The 21692-nt window shown below is 45.4% G+C and overlaps 1 protein-coding gene and 1 non-coding gene across 2 annotated transcripts in view; one reads left to right on the forward strand and one right to left on the reverse strand.

The window, feature by feature from the left end:
- Positions 1-21692, reverse strand: part of Tarbp1 (tRNA guanosine 2 -O-methyltransferase TARBP1) — a 59121-nt gene that overhangs the window by 33766 nt on the left and 3663 nt on the right. The window contains exons 2-12 of the mRNA XM_076831995.1: positions 20531-20628; positions 19430-19499; positions 17216-17364; positions 16229-16281; positions 14162-14259; positions 11851-11986; positions 11248-11344; positions 10903-10992; positions 5627-5765; positions 3489-3588; positions 2599-2771 (exon numbers count right to left, since the gene is read on the reverse strand). Coding sequence (XP_076688110.1) covers positions 2599-2771; positions 3489-3588; positions 5627-5765; positions 10903-10992; positions 11248-11344; positions 11851-11986; positions 14162-14259; positions 16229-16281; positions 17216-17364; positions 19430-19499; positions 20531-20628 — 1203 coding nt within the window. The remainder of the gene's footprint in view (positions 1-2598; positions 2772-3488; positions 3589-5626; positions 5766-10902; positions 10993-11247; positions 11345-11850; positions 11987-14161; positions 14260-16228; positions 16282-17215; positions 17365-19429; positions 19500-20530; positions 20629-21692) is intronic.
- On the forward strand, positions 18762-18834 carry Trnaa-agc (transfer RNA alanine (anticodon AGC)). The gene has a single exon. It is a non-coding gene; the product is annotated as a tRNA-Ala (tRNA).

Consider the following 21692-nt stretch of genomic DNA (forward strand, 5'->3'; position numbering starts at 1 on the left):
AAGGGTACTCTTATACATTGCTGGTGGGACTGCAAAATGGTGAGGCCAATATGGAAAGCAGTATGGAGATTCCTGGGAAAGCTGGGAATGGAACCACCATTTGACCCAGCTATTGCCCTTCTCGGACTATTCCCTGAAGACCTCAAAAGAGCGTACTACAGGGATACTGCCACATCGATGTTCATAGCAGCACAATTCACAATAGCTAGACTGTGGAACCAACCCCGATGCCCCTCAACAGATGAATGGATAAAAAAAATGTGGCATTTATACACAATGGAGTACTACGCAGCACTAAGAAATGACAAAATCATGGAATTTGCAGGGAAATGGATGGCACTAGAGCAGATTATGCTAAGTGAAGCTAGCCAATCCCTAAAAAACAAATGCCAAATGTCTTCTTTGATATAATGAGAGCAACCAAGAACAGAGCAGGGAGGAAGAGCAGGAGGAAAAGATTAACATTAAGCAGAGTCATGAAGTGGGAGGGAAAGGGAGAGAAAAGGGAAATTGCTTGGAAATGGAAGGAGACCCTCATTGTTATACAAAATTACATATAAGAGTTTGTGAGGGGAATGGGAAAAAAACAAGGAGAGAAATGAATTACAGTAGATGGGGTAGAGAGAGAAGATGGGAGGGGAGGGGAGGGGGGATAGTAGAGGATAGGAAAGGTAGCAGAATACAACAGTTACTATTATGGTATTATGTAAAAATGTGGATGTGTAACAGATGTGATTCTGAAATCTTTGTAATGTTTTGAATAATAAAAAAAAATAAAATAAAAAAGAAATCTAAAAAAAAAAAATAAATAAAATAAAATAATATTACATTTTTGTGAACTTAAAAAAAAAAAAAAAAAAAAAACAAAGACACCGTTTCTATAAAGCCTCAGATGGCGAAAAGGAAGCCGCAGAGTCAAACCCAGGCATGCCCAGGGGGCCAGTCTCTAAGGACACTGCCACGAGGCCCGCTGGGAGAGTTCTGTCTTCCACACTGGTGAGGTGTGGTGCTAAAAAAGTATTTGACTTAAAAAAAACACACACAAAACTTCCCAAATGTGATAAAGCCTGAGCGCCTCCTGCCGGAGAAGGAAACTCATGAGAATGCCCCCTCCTCACCCTGAAGAAACCAACCAAGACGCCCGCAGGCTCAGACAGGAGACCCCAAACTGCGAAGGTGCAGCAAGAACAGCGGGAAAAGGTTCCTTCCTTGGGCCTCAGTGATGAGTCCCCACGACACCAGAGCACCGACATGCTCAGTGCAAAGTGATGAGGGAGAAGAGAGCGAGAAGCCCGCAGAGCAGAGACAGCCATGAAACAAGACACCCAGCCTGGGCTCTGGCTTCAAGCCACAGTTCTGAGCCTGAAATGGCTCCGGAGTCCCCTGGCTGTGTCTCACACCTGCCTTGTGCAATGTCAGCGCTGCACAGTGCTCCTGTCACAGACAATGGCAGGGCAGAGGAAACCTGGGGGTGCTGGGTACTTCCGTGGCCTAAGTGGGGTGGCTCCCTGGGTGCGACACACCCCAAGCCCATGGAATTGTACAGCTTTTTAACATCTCAATCACACCTCGATAAAGTGGTTTTAAAAGAACATCAATGTCATTAAAGAACACCAAGCATATGTGGGAAAAACCTTTTCCAAACTGCATGCAGGTAAAAAGGAAAAGCCAAAAACCTTTTCCAAACTGCATTCAGGTGAAAAGGAAAAGCCAAAGCAGGGTCGTGGAGGGGGCCTGAGGAGCAGCAGGCCAGCTCGCCCAGGGAGGGCCCGGGGCCCAGGCTGGGCCGTCACTGTGCGTCCAGGACACATGACCCCACACGCTCACTTGTATCGAGCATTGCCAGGACTTTTCAAAGGCACATGACCCCACCCAGCACTGAAAACCCAAGGAGAGTCACTGTCAGGACATGTTGAAAGGATCCAAACCGATTCTCTGAAGGAGCCAAAAATCTGACAAGTGACTGTTCACAGCAGCTGGTTTTGCTCCTATTAGAGAGGATATCAAAATTTTGATACTAGACTCAATATTTCATAAACATGCATTCAAATCTAATCATATCAATATCACTAGCTTAATACCAATGAATTTTTAAATAGCAAGTTTCTAAAATTACAAATGCAATTGGTCAGAAAAGGTTGAAAGCTGAGGTTCACACATCAAAACTCTCATCTCTGAAGGCCACGTGGTCTCCGCTGCCGCCCGTACATCTTAGCTGGAGCAGAGCAGTGTGCTCGGTGCCTTCACCCACACCATGTGTTTCCTACACCATTGGAAGCAAAGCAAGCACAGGATCACCCCCTCACTCACGCCTCAGCCTCCTGCTTCCCACAACATCTGGCTTGGAAACGGACCCATCTGGCAACTAACTGGAAACGAACCCTGCTAACCAGATGTGACAGAGTGACCATTTTCAGTGGTCTGGAAATTAATGAGCAAAAGCATACGTTTTTTAAAAAAGCAAATGAAACACTTAAACACGCAGCGCGACCAGTACCTGTCACTCACTGGAGCCCCAGCTCCCTGATGCCCACACCCCCCAGGAGATGCTCTCCTTCTCCTGAATGCAGCGCCCACTGAGCAGGACACAGTCCTCACCCTCCTGGGCGCCAGAGCCCCTCAACATGCATGTGTGCAACAACGTCAGCAGCAGCTGCAGACACCGGTCGGTCTTCGGCACCGGCATGTAGGCGTTCGTACTGAACTTCACCAGGGCTCCCAGCAGGGGATCCAAGAACAGCCTCAACACATTCCGTGTCCTCTGCTTTCCACTACACGTGAAAAAACATGCCCAAGTCAACCACCTCCAAAGCACAGGGGTTATTTCCCATCTGTACTCTGGGGGTTGGTTGGCCGAGTCACACACAACGTCACCCCACGGATGACCAAGCACCCAGTACCCACAGTAATCTCTCAGTCTCTACTTTCTCAAGTATAGTGATTCTCTAGAGCAGAAAGCACAGGGCAGGTCCACGGCTACCACCCCCAGGCCCTGGAGAACCTGTACCAACTTAGGCATAAGTCATCCTGAGGGCCTGCTTCCATGACACAGAGAAACAAGACACAAACTAGTCAAGAAGAGCAGATTTGTTTAAAAAGTACAAAAAAAATTGACGTGGCTTTATCCTTATTATCGTTTTTTAAAAATTATGTATTTTACAAAGGAGTCAGATCCAGTAATGCCTCCCCCCAATCTTACGCTGGTCTCCCACAGCCCAATCCTCTAATGCTGGTAGAAAACCAGGGGTTTTTACCTTCTCTAATTAAACATTAAAATGTTAAATTTAATTTAGTGTTTAACTTAGAAACCTAAAAGCACCAGTAAGTCCCCTTTCCTATGTACTGGCTGTTAATTTTAAACACTTCGGTGTGTTACCAATATTGTGGCCCAGTCCTGGGACACTCTGGGATCAGCTCTACAGGAGGCACTGAAGAGCCTGAACACGCGTCAGACATCTGATGGGTGTTCTTGTCACCAGGTCCATTACCTGTTTTGGGCCTTCTTTGCTTCCACATCCACCGCCAGCAAGACCATTGTAGCCGTCAGCCGGGCCTCCAGCCCATCAGGCACGAGGCTGCCTTCTCCTGCTGAGGGACAGAAGTCAAGGTTTGCAAGACATTAACAAAATCCTTCAGAGATGCCGCTTCAGAGGCAAAACAGCTAAGTGACAGTGCCTTCTCATGTTTATAGTAGAGCAACAGCCATGGCCCCCAAGGGTCAGTATCACGTGCTCGTGAAAACAAAACCAAGCTGCACGTGTGCTGCATGCCACACACTGACCACACCATGGTCCCCATACCTGGGAACCTACAGGCAGCACGAGAGGAAAGCAGCAATGATACACTAGGAAGGACCCAGAACCAGAGCCCCGAGAAGAGGAGCAGGTGCCGCAGCAGAGCACTGCCCTGGAAGGCAGCAGGAGCAGGCTCCCTGAAGAGGAGCTGACTAGATGGCTGAGAAGGACCAGCTCGGTGGGAAACAAGACCTCCAGACAAGGAGAGCAGCCAGGGCTCTGCAAGGGCAGGGCCTGCCCGTTCCAGGAAACAGCACACCCAGCACACCCCCTTGGCCCCACAGGAACAGGTGGGATCAGGACACCCAGGAGCCCAGCAGAGCAGTCTGTCTTCCAGGAAGCCTCTGAAGACAACCCACACAAGAATGAGGGAAAATGCTTAAGATAGAAATTAGCATTTGAAAAGATTTCCCCAGAGACACTGTGAAAGAGGACAGGAGAAGCCAGAGGAGGCAGAGGGGAGGCAGAGGGGAGGCAGAGCAGAGACCTGAAGGCCAGGCTGCAGGCCTCCACCCACCTCTTTTCTCAAGGAAAAGCACAACAGAGAGAAAAGTTCCAAGAAAGATAAAATCATGCATGCTGAAAGGATAATTATCTGATCATTTAAGACCTATTCCATGATCAGATTAGAGAAATCAGCAAATGAATGAGTTGGTTTGAGACAAAGGAAATTTAAGACACAGTTAAATTCAAAGATGCAATTTTACCAAATTATCACTAATGACATTAATGAAGGGGAAGCATTAGAAATATAAAAAAAATTCTAATTAATGAGTCTGCCAAGACTCCTTCTCTTATACTATCTCCAAAGAAGGGGTCTTTATAAAACTGCTCTTCAGTGGCTGGGGATGCAGCTCTGTGGCAGAGGGCCTGCCGGGCACCTGCGAAGCCTGGGCTTGATCCCCAGCACACAAACACACAGACCAAATCCTGGTCTTCACTAAGTATGTGATAAAAAGAAAAAACTAACAACACCATCCTTTCAAAAAAAGTTTTCTCCAAAACTGTTTCTTGTAATCAGTGCATGCGAAAGGGAAACTCTGAAAACAAGAAACATCAATCTGTATCCACGTATTTTCCATTACACAAATTCCAAAGCACATCTATACATCTAGCTCCCAGGATCAGTGCTGTAGAATAAATTAATCCACTTAGTAGTCAAACTGCAGAACCAGCCTAGGGATCCTGCAATGGATGAAAAACATATGGTAAACATACCAGAGTTTTATTCAGCCATAAAGAAGAATGAAATCATGTCACCTGCAGGAAAATGCACAGACTTGAGACCACCATGCTAAGTGAAATGAGTCAACTCCAACCATCAAGGGTCACATGTTTTCTCTCAGGTGCAGAAACCAGAGAGGAAAAGGAAAAGGGGGGAAGGGTCATCAAAATGGAAGGGAGACCAGTGTAGGAGAAGGGAGGAGGGAGGGAGGAAGGGAAGGAACACTGGGGAGGGAACTATCCACATCACGTTGTCACACTGTGTGATGACAGATCCCACAGCTATGTTCAGCTACAACACAGTCACAAAAAATATGGGGAAAAAATTACCATATGTGAGAAATAGAAATTATTAATGAAAACTAAAGTGTCCTTGTGTCCAATTCCTACTGTGGTGACTCAGCAGCTTCTGGAAATCTGAAATAGTGTGACATCACAAGTCTCAGAACAGCTGAAGTGCAAATGGGGGGCAGAACTTCTGCGACTCACATGATCTGACTGAAATTCAAGTTCAGCAAATCATCACACATTTGCTTCAGAATCTGAGAGGCCAGTGAAGCGCTCTTGGAATGCATCTGGCTCGGTCCATACACAGCCCTCAGACTCACCTTCCCAGGCAGGGGACCTCACATACTCCTGGATGAGGTTCTTCACATATGTGGTCAAGGATGCCTCCTGTAGGCCCTGGGAGCCGCTGGCAGAGGGCTGCCTGAAGTACCGCTCATTCTCACGCAGCCAGTCGCAGAGCTGGGAGGGGACACAGAATGGATGGCTTGTTTCAAAACCCTACCTGAACACAGCCTTGCTGATGTCCCTAAGCCAGCTTCTTTCTTCCACAATAAACTGAACGTAAGTCCTCAGTACAACAGCCCCGTGACACTCTCAGGGGACAGCACAGGACTGAGTACAGTCTACATGCACTGTGCATACAGCTGGTGGCTCAGTCGTGAGACTCGGCTGACCACCTGGCACAACAGTGTCTGTACCACTAAGGTATATGTTTGTCCCACACAAAATATACCTTCCAAGAAAGCATTCTTAAACAATGTCTTTAAACAAAGTAGCACATTATATAAAACAAATCACAATCAAAAATTAAGACTCATTCCAGCTTCCTATATGAAAATAAGAACTTTTATTTTTGAAAGATTGTAAGAGTTGATGAAATAGAAGTTGTACCTAAAGTTTCCTACCCTTCTCACAAGCTTATTCTACCATGTATACATATTAAAAAATACTGATTTAAAAGAGAAATGCCATTGCAGCCCTACTCCATTACATCTCTTAGAAGTCCGGCAAAAATAAAAGTCACAGGATTTCACAATTAATCTCTGATCAGATGTAACTGTGAATTTAAACATTAATCAATATGAATTTAAATGCGAACTTAAATATATGTTTTTACAGTGTCTTTCTTCATGTACACTTCAATAAATGAGTTCAAATATGAAGGAAGTAGCCTGACGTGGTGGCACACGCCTGTTATCCCAGAGGGTCACAGGCTGAGGCAGGAGGATCACAAGTTCGAAGCCAGCCTCAACAAGTCAGCAAGGCCCTAAGCAACACAGTGAGACCCTATCTTTAAAAATAAAAAATAAAAAAGAGCTGGGGATGTGGCTCAGTGTTTAAGAGCCCCTGAGTTCAACTCCTGGTACAAAAAAAAAAAAAAAGAAGAAAATATTATGTAATCAATCTCCCTTTTAAAAACATTTAAAAATATTTTTTGCATCTGTTAAGGTCATCCAAAATTACATGTAAAGAGGCAAAATAACTAGATTGTTGACATAATAATAATAATACATAACAAAGTCAAGGGTACAGCCAGACACACTCAGGCCAGGCTGCGGGTGTGGCCTGAATGTGCAACAAGGGTTCCTGTGATAGAAGCAAGGGAGGACCCCACCGGGGCAGCCCTGAGAGGGTAGGAACTCTAAGAGTAGGACTCAATGGAAGGTGACCAATCAGCAAGGCTTCTTTGGTGCCAATCTCATGGAGTGGGTTCTCATGACAGCAGGCAGTCATACAGCGAAGCCATTGCACAGATATGGCCCTTCTGCCTGGGCCAGCTCCCTTTCCATTCCTCTACCACGTTCTAACAGACAGAGGGGCCTCTTCAGAATGTCAGAACCATGCTGTCTGGACCCTCCAGCCACCAGAACTGTGGGCCTAAAGACCTCTTTGTAAAGTATACAGTCTCAGGTATTTTGTTATAGCCGCATAGACAATTCAATACATAAACATGTACTGATTGAGTATATAAGTACTTTCATTATTAAACAAAACAAAAAAAATAGAATAAAATTTGGGTTTAACCACAAGCCACCAGACCATAAGCATCCAAGGACAGCCACCATGTTTCTATTGCTGTCTGGCAGAGTGCCTGATATACAGAGGAGGGTGGTAAATAGTCCTCAGTAAATGAATTCAAGGCATCAAGAGATCAGCAAAGCCAGCTACAGGAAAGTGAGAGGAGGAGGAGGACGGAAGCAGATGTGAATGAATTACAGAACCCAAAATTAAGTGGAGCAAATAAAGACCTGGATCCTTAATTTAAAAACAACAACAACAAAAAAAAAAAAAAAAAAAAAACATAAAACAGAAAGGCCTGTTATCCCAGGGGATCAGAGGCTGAGGCAGGAGGATCACAAGTTCAAAGCCACACATGCGCTTTCCCACTCCCACCTCAGGCTCACACAGACGGCAAGATGAACTCAGGTGGACTAGAGCCCACAGTGTGCAAACCAGACCTGCCAACCAGGGCGAGGCCTATGGGGACACCTGAAGAGAAACTTCAACTATTGGACCTAAGGACAGGAGACTCGTTTACTGGGTATTTGAAATAAACCACTGCCCCTCACTCAAGTTTTTTTAGGTGTGAGGGGCTAATTCTTAGGCTTTATCTTTAAGCAATACACGCCAAAATACTTATAGAGGAAATAGAATCTGATAGGATTAGACTCAGAATAATTAAGAGAGGAAGGAAGAAAAAGGAGTTCCTAGGTGAAGAAAACTGGCCATGTATCTGTCACCATACAGTAGTGATGGCACTGTATGGTGACAGATACATGAAAGCTGTTACACTCTTTAAGGGTTTTTAAATTTTCCTAGTTAAAAAAAAATTTTTTTTAATAATTAAAACTAGATGAAGAAGTGTCCAACCTCAACAGACACAAAATCACACCGAGATGACCTTTCTCTCCCACTAGCCTGGAGAAAGTTCAAGTGTCCAAAGCAAAATCCAAGCAGTCTGCAGTGGATGGCATAGCAGTACCCTTATCCCTGGAAACCGCGAATGTCACCTTCTGGGAAAAGGGTCTCAGGCCATCACTCAGTGGAGGATTCCAGGAAGGAGCCCTGCATTACCTGAGGACCCCCTGGCTCTCATGAATGCCAGAAATCTGAAGGTGCTGGGCTGGGAGGGGAAGGGCTGCAGCTCTAGAAGCTGGGGTGAGGAGACGGTTCTCCCTGAGAACCTTGGGTCAGCCCATGAAACTGACTAAGCCCCAGCAGTGAGTAAGAACAAACACATGCTATCTTCAGCCACTCCATCTGTGGTTAAAAAAACTAACACACATTCATGGGGGACACATGGCCGTACCCCCAGAACCAAATATGCACTTCCCTTACCAGCAATCCCACTCCTAAGAACCTGTCCTACAGGCAAATGTGCAGAAGTGAACAACAAGATCACCCAGGCAGCCTTCTCTGTAAAAGCAAAGACTGGTCAACACAGGAGCCCAGCAATGGGGGGGGGGGGGGGGGGGGCTGAAAGAAGAGAGCACAAGGACCCAGGGGACACTATACATGCACAGCGTGAGAAAGGCCTCTGCATGCTGACCAAAACTCATGAAGGCGCTTTTAGTTAAAGTCTGAAGGGTGGCATGCAGAGTTTGCATCAGAGGCTACCACTTCTTTAGGGATAGGCAGGGCAGAAAAGCAAGACCAGCAAGATGCTCCTGGCCAGTGATTTCGATCTTCAAACCATGGAAATTCATTACCTAGTCAGGCAGGCGAAGCTGAGTATATAAAAACAAACTAAGAAAAGTTATTTGCAAGATATATAACTTATCAATAACCTCAATATAAAAAAAAAAGCATTTATTCAAATAGAAAAAAAATAATAACACTAAAACCCCTAAAAGAAAATGCAGGAAGGATGGAAACAGACAATTCACAGAGACTACATGAAAAATAAGAAGCATGACAGTGTCGAAAACATGAGGTATCAGAGAGAGACAAATGACAACGGCAAGTACCATGCTCATCTACCAGAGGTGAGAGCTCCCAGGGGGAGGCGTGCAGGCCTGCGGGCTGTGTGGTAACGTGAACACGCACCTCCAGACTCCCAGGCTCCCCTCTGTCCTGCAAGAATCTTAAGATGCTGAGACCCAGCAGTGCCAATCCTGCGAACCCACCCTCTAGAGAGGTGTAAATAAGTCAAAGCCCGTGGGAACGTGCCACACTCAGTGTGTTTATGAGAGCAAAAACTGCAGCCAGTCCAATGGAGAGCTGATTAAAAACCAAAATATTTCATCAACTGAATTTTTAAATATCACAAGATTTTTAGCAACATGCCAAAATACTCAGATACATGAAAACAAAAAATAAAATTCAAAATGGTACAATCTTAATTACTGTAGGAATATTTTATGTAACAATATATTAATACATCTTTTTAAAAATACACGATTAGCCAGACACAGTGGCACACACCTGCAATCCCAGTGGCTCAGGAGGCTGAGGCAGGAGGATCATGAGTTCAAAGCCGGCCTTAGCAAAAGCGAGGCACTAAGCAATTCAGTGAGACCCTGTCTCTAAATAAATAAAATACAAAAAAGGGCTGAGAATGTGACTCAATGGTTGAGTACCCTTGAGTTTAACCTCTGGTAACAAAAAAAAAACAAAAAAAAAACCACTTAAACAAAAAGCAAGAAAGAGTACATATGTTCATGGGAAATAAAATTACGGACCAAACCAAAATATATGGATTCAGTTTGACAACAAACATTACAGGTGGTTTTATTTTATTTATATGGTTCTATATTTTTTCTAATTCCATATAATTAGTTGCATCACAATTAAGAGAGTAAATTCTAGTGTTTAAAGCCCTCCTTCATTCCTCTGCCACACGCTGGGATCAACTCATCCTCCTGCACCCGAGGCAGGTGTGTCACACCTCCTGTCACACCATCCAGGCAGGTCCCTCATTCCTTTCCATAAATGATGGTCACAACGGCCCTCAAAAGGAAATCACTCCTCCTCAGTGGTCTCTTAGGCACTGAACAGACATGTTTTAAATGTATGGCTCCTACCCTTAAAAAAGGTAGAACTCAAGCAAGCATATAATAAGTAAGAGCTAAAATCAGTAAATTAATAGTGTGAATTAAGTCCCATTAAAAAAAAAAGAGGCGGTGGCAGCAGCCGAGCCCTGCAGAGTCCCCTGAAAACAGAGGTGGTCAGAGCGGCAGCAGGGCTTCCAGGCCAGGAAGGTCGAGGACTTGTCCTCTCGCAGGGCAGCTTCCCAGTAGTCTGGGCCATGCAGGGGAGGAGGGAGTCTACCACTAGGACCCAGAGTCAGGAGAATTACCAATGACCCCAAAGTCAGGCAGGGGCCACTACCTGAGAGAACTCAGAGTTGTCCCTGCTGCTCACGCTGTGGGGCCTGATGTGGCCCAATCCTCATGGCACCTGGTCACGGACCCTCCCAGCTCCCCTCCAGGCAGCCCTCCCCCGCAGCCCCAGCTCCACTAGAGGACCACACACAGAGCCAGAGTCCCTGCTGGCAGGCCACAGGTTGATCCTGGCATCCTACGTGAACAGTCAGAAGCAAATTCAGTTAGAAAGTGAGTTTATAAAGCATTAAAGTGCTCAAGTGCGGTCTTACCTCTGCCCACAGCACAGTTCCTCGTCCTAAGGACTCCTCCTGTCTCAGAGACACGAGGAGCGCAGAGACATCGCCAAGGGACACTTGCTCCTAGGCAGGAGTTTGAAGAGTACTGTTTAGTATTTGTAAGTGAACGGGTGATCATCATGTGAACTGGTTAAGGTAGAGCATCTCCAGTTAATCACTCTGCACACAGGCCTCCCATCCCCAGGACAGGGTAAATTCACCAAAGTTCCCAGGGCCTGCGGAGCCACACCCTGCTGAAGATGCTGGGCCAGGCTGCTACTCCTGTCCACAACCACGCCCTGAAACAGACCCTCAAAGGGAATATGGAGGGTCACTTACCACGTCCACCAAATGCAGGGCCGCCTGAAGTAAATAGCACTGTGCCGCGCCCCGCAGCAGGACCTGGTGTGTGACCATGGTGCACCGAAGAACGTCCCTGCCACCAAACAAAGAGGACCCTTCCACACCCGCCACCTAGACACAGGGCAGCCCTTCCCACACTCCAAAGATAATGCTGACCATCAGTGATTACTGATATAATTTTACAACTGCTAATGAGGAAAGTCAAGGTCAACAGAACCTCAGAGCTGTTTTTTTTCCCATTAGAGTTCAATTTCAGTATGAAACAAATCTCTTCTAAAAATAAGACTAAAAATCAAGACGCTTTTAAAGTATGAATTTTACATTTTTTGAAACACACTCTAATCAATATTATCCATTGATATTTTATCTTTAGTTTCATACTTACCAATAAAAAAAAATCTTGCTGGCCTTAAAATGGTCAAAGTCCAAGAACATATATCCTGTACCCGTTTAAAATTAGTAATTCATGAAACAAAGTGAGCTCAACTACATAGGGTGAAATCATTGACTGAGCCACATGCTTTAGACTAGAGGACAGAGAAAAACACGGACAGAAAAGGCAAACGAACAGTCCTGTACCTGAGGGCCAGCAGCCCTTCCACGCCCAGGGCCTTGCACGGTGAGACACTCGCCAGAGCCCTGGACAGAAAGAGCACAGGAACTGCACACCAGTGCCTGCTTGTCATCTTCTGAAGGAACCTGAGCAGAAAGCCACCTGGAAGAAGGGGGAAAAGGCGTCTTTGCCAAAGAGCACCAGGAAGACACTCAGTGCCCTAAGGTACGAGGGAAACGCAATGCCACCCCAAGGGTGACTCCACACCTGCGGGAACAGCGAGGGTGGCGGGCTCCAGAGACCTGGAGGGCACCCGGGGGGCGTGGAGTCTGGACCTGCGCACATCATGGGCGGGCGTGCCAACAGAGCAGCCACCCGCATAGAGTGAGCTTCCCCAAGACACCATGGACGCACCCTGTGACTCCACAACTCCACTTCCAGGAACACGTCCAAGAGAACCAAGAATAACAGGCACAAACCACATGAGTGACTGCCAGCAAACTAGGGGATGGACAAGATGGGCATTGACCACATGGCGGCATGAGCCAGCCACAGGCAGGAAGGGTAACACCTGCATGAAACTCGGAAACATGGCTCAGGGAGAGGGGACGCCTTGCCGCACAGGTCCAACTACAGCAGCAGAGTGGCTGGCGGCTGCTGGGAGCTGTGGGAGGGAGAGAGGGAGGGCTGCTACCGGCATGGAGGTTGCTTTGGGGCTGATGGAACACTCTGGAATCAGGGTGGCGGTCGTACAAGTGTGAGGACAACCAACCACACTTGTTGGTTAACTAACAACACAGGACCAAGCCTGTGAAAGGGCCACTGAGAATTTCAATGAAGCTGTTGTTGCTTAAAAAAAAAAAATTAAAAAAAAAAGAAGAAAGAAAGAAAGATTCCACGTTCTTTCAGTTTCCTTCCTATCTAGGAAGATGAGACCCATGGCGCTGTGGAGATGCGGGGTCACCATGCAGGTATACTTTTTGAAAAAACTAGCAGTAAGGCTTCAGCTGGCAGGAGCGGGAGGCCGGCTTGACCCTGGCCTCAGCAGTACACCTTCCTCGCGGACCTGTTCTGCTTCCCTGGACTCCGACTCTTCTCTCCTAAGACTCAGGGATGGTGCTTTCCTTCCTTCTCCTCTGGCCTGAGGGGGGTCGGCCAAGGCCCTAGGGCCATGCAGTTAGTGACAGTCATCATTTTCTCAGATCAGCACTGCAGAAGGACTTTAAGAAAGCTCGGAATTGCCCATAGGAGTTATATGTATTTCGTATCTTCTAAAGTAACCAACACAAAACTAGATATATTCACAGAAACTGTCACTGCAAAAAAAAAAAAAAAAATCACCAAGAACCGTGACCAAAGATTTCAACTCTCTTGTGGGCACACTGACCAAGTTCATGAAACCTCAGGGTATGGCCAACCCTCACTCACGACGCCAGGAGACAGTGAGGTGCCTCATGCTCATCCCACGGACTTACCAAGCCCAGCTGAGCCATGAATGCCAGGCACCCTGACCCCCCCTGGTGGCACTGGGGTGTGGCCCATGCGGGTGGCTGGAGGCCAGACACTACAACTAAAGCAGGGCTCCAAATTGAATTCTCCATCTGTTTCAAAAAAGCAAGCGAAACCACTGACTTTCTGTAAACTTATAATAATGACTGAAACAGACCGTGTTTCCCTTTCTCCTGAGTTTTGAACTGAGAATATCATTGGTCATCTGGTCACCTGGCTTGCAGATTAACTACAAAGGACAAATAAGGATCCCACAGCCTGAGTCACCTTCTAGCTCACGAAGCAGGACTGAAGGAAGGACCTGAAAGCACAGCATCCGGCTACTCGGCCAGGGACGCCCATGGTACCTGTGCCTACTACCACTTACTTCCTTGGAAAAAAGAGCAAACCTCCAATCTGAGTGGAGAGTGGCTTCTAGGACACAGGTCTCCTGTAAAACACATGTATTCTTTCTTATCTTTCTAAGCCAGTGTCTACTGCAGGACAATGGCCACAATGGATATTCTGTTCATAAGTGTTCCTTACAACCAGGGCGTGTCTTTGTTCCATACAGTTCACTAATCTTGAACTGAAGAGCGGAAGGTCACAGAAGACCACCAAGCACAGCACCCCCACCTCTCAAAGGCTGATCATCCCAGCACCCCAGCGCCATATCTGCCCAGGCAGAGCACCTGCTGGCTTAGACAGATCCTGGGTGACCATGACCCGTGGCTCGTCCTAGAGAGCACCAATGACAGGTAACATGGCAGTGCTCACACCAACAAGCTGATAACATCAAGAAACAGGTAAAGTGTTTGAAAGTTGAAAAACCTCTTTTCTGACACATACTCTTTATTTCTTCTGGAAGAAGAGAAACATAAGTGACTAAAAACTTCTGTAACTTTAATCCCAATGGAGAACCACTTCCTACCAGCTGGCCTGGGGACCTACAGACAAAGAAGGGAGAAAAAAACATATTTAAATCCACTTAAAAGTGAGTATATGCAATCCAGTCTACACAGACTTCGGCCCCAGAGTCTTTCTACACAAACTCGTCTTTCTACACTAAAGAAAACCTGCTTTTTCTGAACCTGCCCTGTATTTTTCAGCAAAATTCTGAGGCTGTTTCTGGTTACAGAGACGGCAGGGCTCGTGGGAAGGTGGGCAGATGTCACACCCCGCTGGGGAGGCAGGACCCGCCACGACAGCCTCCACTTGGTCCCTATGCATCTAGCTGAACGGCCCCTTGAAAAGCAGCAGCCTAAAATGGCAAATGTAAACTCTATTTTATTGCTTCCAACATAGAATTCAATGACTATAATTTTTAGGCCTGAAATAAAAGAACATTCATAGCAAAGACAGACTTCAGTAATAAATGACGTTTGCTAGAGTGGCTCTGTGCTTCAGCCAGGAACTGTCTGCTAACTGGACCCTGCAGCGCTGGGAAGAGCTGTGTCCACTCCTGGCAGCACTAAGACTCCCTCACTGACCTTCCTGCTCCTCAGCTGCACTCAGTTCAGAGCATGACCCACAGCAAAGACTGAAGCTCTCCAGCTCATCAAACACTGCCATGCTCCCTTAATATTTATACACAGACATTGAGAATCAACACAACATGGCACTGACACCAGAGACTTTTAAAGAAACTGGCATGGGGGATTTTCTGTGTAGCAGGATACTGAACAGAACACTTGAGCTTTAAATTTAGTTGACATTAGAAAGACAACACAATTCAAAAGCAGGGCATTTTAAGACATAATTTAGAGAATAGATAATTCTTCAAAAAACAAGGCCAAGGCACAACCCTGACCAACACTACTCACAGCTAACTTTCTCAAAAGGTAGAAGTGGCAAATAAGTGGACATCTTATGAAATGTGACAGTCACTGTCAAACGTGGAAAGGAAAAAGGTCAGAAGTGACCCTCCAGTACTGGACTGAAAATGGATATACTGGGATGAATCCATGGTTCTTAGGATGGACAGATAGGTAGATGGATGGGTGGGTGGATGGATGGATAGACAGATAGATAAACAGGTAGATGAATGGATGGATGGGCAGATGGATGGATGGGCAGATGGATGAATGGATGAATGGACAGGAGGATAAATGGATGGATGGGTGAACAGATAACAAATGGATGAATGGGCAGATGGATGGACAGGTGGATGGATGAATGGATGAATGATGGATGGGCAGATGAATGGATGTACAGACAGGTGGATGAATGGGCAGATAGATGGATGGATAGGTAGATGGATGAATGGATGGATGGACAGTTGGATGAATGGATAGATGGATGGATGGGTGGGTGGATGAATGGATGGACAGCTAATGAAACAAATCTAGATGGCTAACTCTGGTCAGCAAACAGACAAAGAAAAAGCTGCACACACACACGCACACAAGAAGAGGTTAACAACTGAGCAAATATGGTGGAACATTAACATCTGGAGAACAAGGATGAAGATAAGTGGGGATTTTATATAATTCCCAGAACTTTTCTACTGGCATTAAACTTATAGGAAAAGAAAAAGTTAAAAGAAAAAGAAAAAAAACAAACAAAAAAAACCAAGGTTCAAAGTGTTAATTGGCCAAAGTCACCACAATTTTCAGAGCGGCAGAAAGCAGGAGCAGGGAAAGAGAGTGAGCTATATAAAATATGGCTCTCAAAAGCCCAGGAATGGAAGAGTTCACAGTAAAAGGAACAAGCAAGAAGGAACATGTGATGTAAACAATAGAAGGCCAGAAGAATCACAAATACAGTACTACAAGATTTAGGAGAAAAATGCTGATTTTCCATAAGGCAACACAGGTTACACATCAAACAGGTTAAACAATCTGGTCATGCTTCATAATGTCAAACTTATATGTCAATACACAGTTCTGCATCACTTCTAGGTAACAGAATGCTTACCTGCCATAGAGAGAGCTCTCTGAAAGGGCATCCATTAATGGTCCAATAATAAACTGAAAAAGAGAGAGAGGCAGGCAGTGAAGTTGTAACTGCATGTGTGGAAGGTGACACCCCCCCCCACCTTGGGGCCCACGGGGAGGCAGAAGAACTGTGGTCGGCAAAGGGACTCTCATGCAGTAGTGAACTCAGAGGGTCCCGGGGGTACCCTAATTCTACCAGAATGACAAAATAAGGACAGAATTTTCCCACCCGATAAAATCCTACAGCACACTAGAGAGTTCACACTGTGGGTCAGAAAGAAGAGACACCTGGGAAACAAAGACAGTAACAAGAAAAACAGAGACACTCAGGGAGGACTGAGTCCCATGCTCAGTGGGGAGATTCACATCCCCAAATCCTACTTGACACTAGTTAAAAAAAAAAAAAAGCAAGCTCATGTGAATGGGGAAGGAGACACAGAAAAAGGATGCATGTCCAACAACAAAGCACACACCCAGGTGATCAGAAGAACTGACTCAGGCCACCTGTCAATCAAAGGGGCTTACGTGCCCCAAGGCAGGATCTTGAGTCACAGGGACTATGCCATGCTCCACTGTGTGGCTCCTAATAGTCCGAGGACAGACTCTAAGGAGTGAAGCCAGGAGGCCAGCTCTGTATAAAACAGGGCAGCAACACAGCTGGGGACACTGTCGCACAAAAGCGTCAACATCAACTCTCACACTCTGGACCAGTGGTGTCTGAAGAATGATGGCAGAGGACTACTTTCTCACAAGGGCCACATCACAGGCAGCCCCCAGTCAACGTGTCAACAGACGACACAGCTGTTCCCAAGCAGGGTAGGGACGTTCAGAGAAACAGGGTTTGCTGTGTGCACTCTGTAACTGGAGGTCACTGATGGAGTCCCAAGTGCTTTCCTGAGACCATGGTGACACGACAAGTGTGTGTCCCTCTCCTGGCAAGGCAGAGAGGAGGGAGAAGGTGTGTTACCTCAGAAAAGTCTGGTGAAAATGGAAGACACTCAGATTCATACAGCTCCAGAAAGTGGAGAACACCTTCTTTGGTCAGGATTTTATTCTCACTTTCAAACATTCTTTTATAAACACACATGTGCCAGGAGGGGTGAAAGAGCCAGCAGCCTGCGGAGATAAACGTTTAATGCTGACACTGGGCTCTGTCCACACACAGATATGTGCAGACACGTCGCTTTACTATTACCACATCCAAGGGCATCTGCTAAATAACCAAAATAATGTTGGTGTTCAGAATTCTGTGTTCACTTAAAGGACTACAAACAAACGTGAAACATGCTTCAGTATACAAAAATAATATTACCCCACGCGGGCATGGGGGAGCTTCAGATCTGGGGTGCTTTCAACCAGCTCTCTGACCACTGGAATTTGAAACCATCACTCCTCTGCTTAAACCCTGGAGGCTTCCCACTGCTCCCAGGAGGCTGGACTGACCAGCCACAGTTCCAGGGGCTCGTGCTGTCTCCCTGTGGGCGCTTGGACAGCACCCCCAGCAGAGGCCTCTGCTGAACACCCTGCACCCTACACTCCACCTTAGCCCTCCCTGCTCGCTCCAAAGGACCTAAAATCAAACCTTATTTTCCTTAGAAGACAAAACTCAAATGAAAAGACACCTACACCTCTCCTACCCTCTGTCCCCTGTGCTTAACATGAATTGCATGCTAAGTAATATCTATTAAGTGAAAATGTAATTGAGTGAGCAAATGAAAGATGGAAGAACTGTGTACCTTAGAGAGATTTTTATGACTCATGAAATTTCCTTTAATTCTAGTAGGAAAAAATACCCGGGATTTTTAATTCATGACATTCTATAAAAATTGGTCATTATTTGTAGTTTATATCAACATGCTTGTTCAACTCTGGCAGTGGTAATTTTTCAAAATCGGTCACTGTTATTTGATTTGGTTTGCCAAGAGCTGGGGGCAAAATGTGGTAATAAGAGCATCATTTTAATAGTAAGTGCATGAGTGCAGCCACAACAGGATCCAATTAAATGCTAGCCCCAGGTGGGGACATGGATGCTTATGGTCTGTGAAAAATCCCAGCGTCTCAGGAAACTGCTACAGCAATCAGTGGAGAAAAGCTCAATTCCTCAGGGGTCAAACTATTAAAGTCATAATTATCTAGAGCAGGCGCTAAAACCCATTTACCCAGGTTAATCCTCACGTGTAAACACAATAATACAGCATTTTATCATTCTTATGAATATAAAACACTGTTGGCCTGAATTTAGCTGTTTCATTGATCTAAACTCAATTTCACAAAATAATTTTCAGAAGCTCAGTTTCACCGTATTTCTCCTAGAAAGTTCTCCTAATGCAGCAGTGATCAAAGGCTTAAAAAACATGTTTACACTTATATTCTAGAATTTTCTCTTCCTAAGAAGGCTACAATACATGACTATAATAGAACCCCAATGCTCTAACAAAAAGATAAACATATGTTTACATATATATTTATATATATATATAATAGATATATTGAGAATAAAAATGGAGGGGCTTGGGGATATAGCTCGGTTGGTAGAGTGCTTGCCTAGCATGCACAAGGCCCTGGGTTCAATCCCCAGCACCTCCACAAAAAAAAGAAAAAAACAAAAACCCCAAAATGGAAATAAGTCAGGGTGTTATATTCCTATCAAAGAGCTCTTGTTAACACATAACACACACCATCTTTAAGCACTAAGAAGCATCTGTCTTTTAAGGACCTACTGTGAAATGCCTGTGGACACCAGGACCTACAGCACCTGGCTGAGGCGCAGGACACACGTCCGGAGTAGTGGGAAGGGCTTCATCCCACAGCTCTTTCCCAGCTCTTTCCCTTCTAGACATGCATGGAATTTTTTATGACCAAAAGTTAAAAACCAAATTAATCCTAGCTCTGAACTACAGAAAACCCTGCCACCACTTAAAGCTATTTAAGGAGATGGTCAATAGTGGCACAGACACTACTGAGTGTGATGAGCCTACAGACAAGGGGACCCAGGTCTTATCTGCCTGTCGTCAGCTGCCATCACTCGGCGGCAACACTACAGATGATTCATGTTTTCTTCCTTATACTGTAGTAATTTTTCCCAATTTTTTACAATAAATAGGGATTAGTATAAAATCAGGCGGTGCAGGGGGACTAGAAATATTAGTTAAAAAAAAAGCAAAAAGAAAGTGATCATTACCATTTTCCTCTGACACTGCATATTCAAACAGATTGTTTAGCTTTGGTAAGACTGGCTTTATAACATGTATCTAAAAATAAGAGCAAAGAATCACATGAAATGGAAATACCTTTAAAGACTCAGGCGTCTATTCGTTGACAGCAGACCTTGTGACTTTACCCTGGTGAAACTGGCCTTGAGGGCCTGATCCCTCCACCTCTGGACCATGGCACGACTCCAGTCCCCTGGCCTGAGGTGGCAGAGCCAACCTGTGCAGCCCAGAGCCCAGTTACGGTGGTGCCCACACTCACAGGCAGCAGCCCATGTGATGGTGTCCTGACTGGCTGGAAGAAGGGAGGGGTGGACCCAGAGGTTGAAAGAGAGGTACTGAAGCTTTCTCCAGTAACTCAGGTTGTGCTAGGTCAGCCTCAGGAAGTGCAACCACTTCCCAGCTCAGTGTTCCTCCTGCCTGGGGCCATGCTGCTGGCTCCTTTGCTAGATTTGACTTATATGTCCTTCAAAGCATGTGCAATTCTGAGTTTCTAAAATAAGTAATGGAGATTTTACAGACCTACAGACCAAAGAAAGCCCACAATTTTACTTGACTCAGAAATGCTTCTCACCCTGATGTCCAGCTCTCTTCAGCACCCGAGTCATTCTCCACTTTGATCCACAAACAATGCTTGGTGCACAGGTGGACTGACATCTCACAGGAACTCTGCAAGAAAGCTGGCCCCTTGGGATGCGACTTACAGACTGGGACTTACACACCAGGGAACAGCGGCAGACACACCACTTGGTAGCTATCTCAGACCTACTGATCAGAAGGTCTAGAGCTGGGGCAGCAGTTCATATTTTATAACAAGCCCTCTAGGTGATGTTGATGTTGAAGTTTGAGAATGTCAAGGGAAGTCAAAGATGGTAATATGAGTCAACTGAAAGTATTATTCACTTTCCTGAAACAATTTACATGCTCTTGTAAATTGCATTTGTGCCAGAAAACAAAGGACACCTAGCTTCTATCATGCTACCTCTAAGTCAGTCTTTCTTCCCTGCTTTTATTGTTTGAAAAAAAGAAAGTCATGTGTACTATGGGATTTGCAAAAATATGAGAACACTTACCTGATTTCCTTCTAGAGTTTCCATGATTAAAATATAATTTTCCCAAAATTTTAGAAGCTCATCTTTTTTCTTCTCAGACCACCAAAACAGACTTGGGCCTAATACAGTTAAAAAAAAAAAAAAAAATTAGTTCTTTCTTTTGCAAATCTAACAGTGTTCTTCATAATAGTAATTCTTACACTAATACCTTTATTACCAAATGTACTCTCTAATAACAGAGGGTGTCCCTGCACCTAAACCTGGATAGGAAATTTGGGAATCTCAAAAGGAGAAGTGTGATGCTGTCTTCTGTTCATTAAGGTAAGAATGACAGATCTGCACATATAAACTCAACTCCCCTCCCCAAGACCCTCACTGTAACAGGAAAGATTTTTCAAAGGCCAACATCCCAGAAGAATTAAAAAAAAAAAAAATGAGAAGCAAAATAGCAATAAAATTTAGAATATGAAAATAAAACTGGAGAAAACAGAATTTCAAATAGTCTCAGGGAAATAAGCAACAATTGGATCTGCACTGCACGATCCGCCATCAAAGGACTTGGCGGCGGCAGGAGCTTCTCCAGGTGAGCAGCTAGGTTGAAGAGGATCCCATATCCAGGATTTGCTCACAGACTTGGGAACGGGATGCTTTAAAAGGGACATTCCAACAAACAACAAACAGATCTCATGAGAACTAAACTTGATAGCAAAAACAAGAAAGGGTTGGACATGAAAGAAATCACCCAGGGAGTAAAGACACAGAAAACCCTGGGAGAGAAGAGATGTTGGTAGACCAGTCAGTCCAGGAGGTGCCGAGGGCAGAAAACACCAGGAGGAAATCAACAACAGAAACACTGGGCAGGGACCCAGGAGCCAGCACCAGCATGAAAGCAGACCTGTGGCCAAGCCGGGCCCAGCACCTGACCTCCCACACAGGATCCAGGATCCTGTAGGTCTGCATCTTTAAAATAGAATTCTGCCCTCATGGGGCCATCAATCATATGTGAGGACAAAACGAAGGCATTTAGACAAGTATGGTCTCCACTTCTGCACAAAACAGAGACAGACACAAGAAAACAGCAATGCCATGGAGAGAAAAGGCTGGATAAGCTACAAAATCCTAAACTTCTAGGGGGGACCACCAGGGGAATTCCAAAAGACTCTCCAAGAACAGAAAAACAGTC

The sequence above is a fragment of the Callospermophilus lateralis genome, chromosome 13, assembly GCF_048772815.1.
Source record: "Callospermophilus lateralis isolate mCalLat2 chromosome 13, mCalLat2.hap1, whole genome shotgun sequence".
NCBI lineage: Eukaryota > Metazoa > Chordata > Mammalia > Rodentia > Sciuridae > Callospermophilus > Callospermophilus lateralis.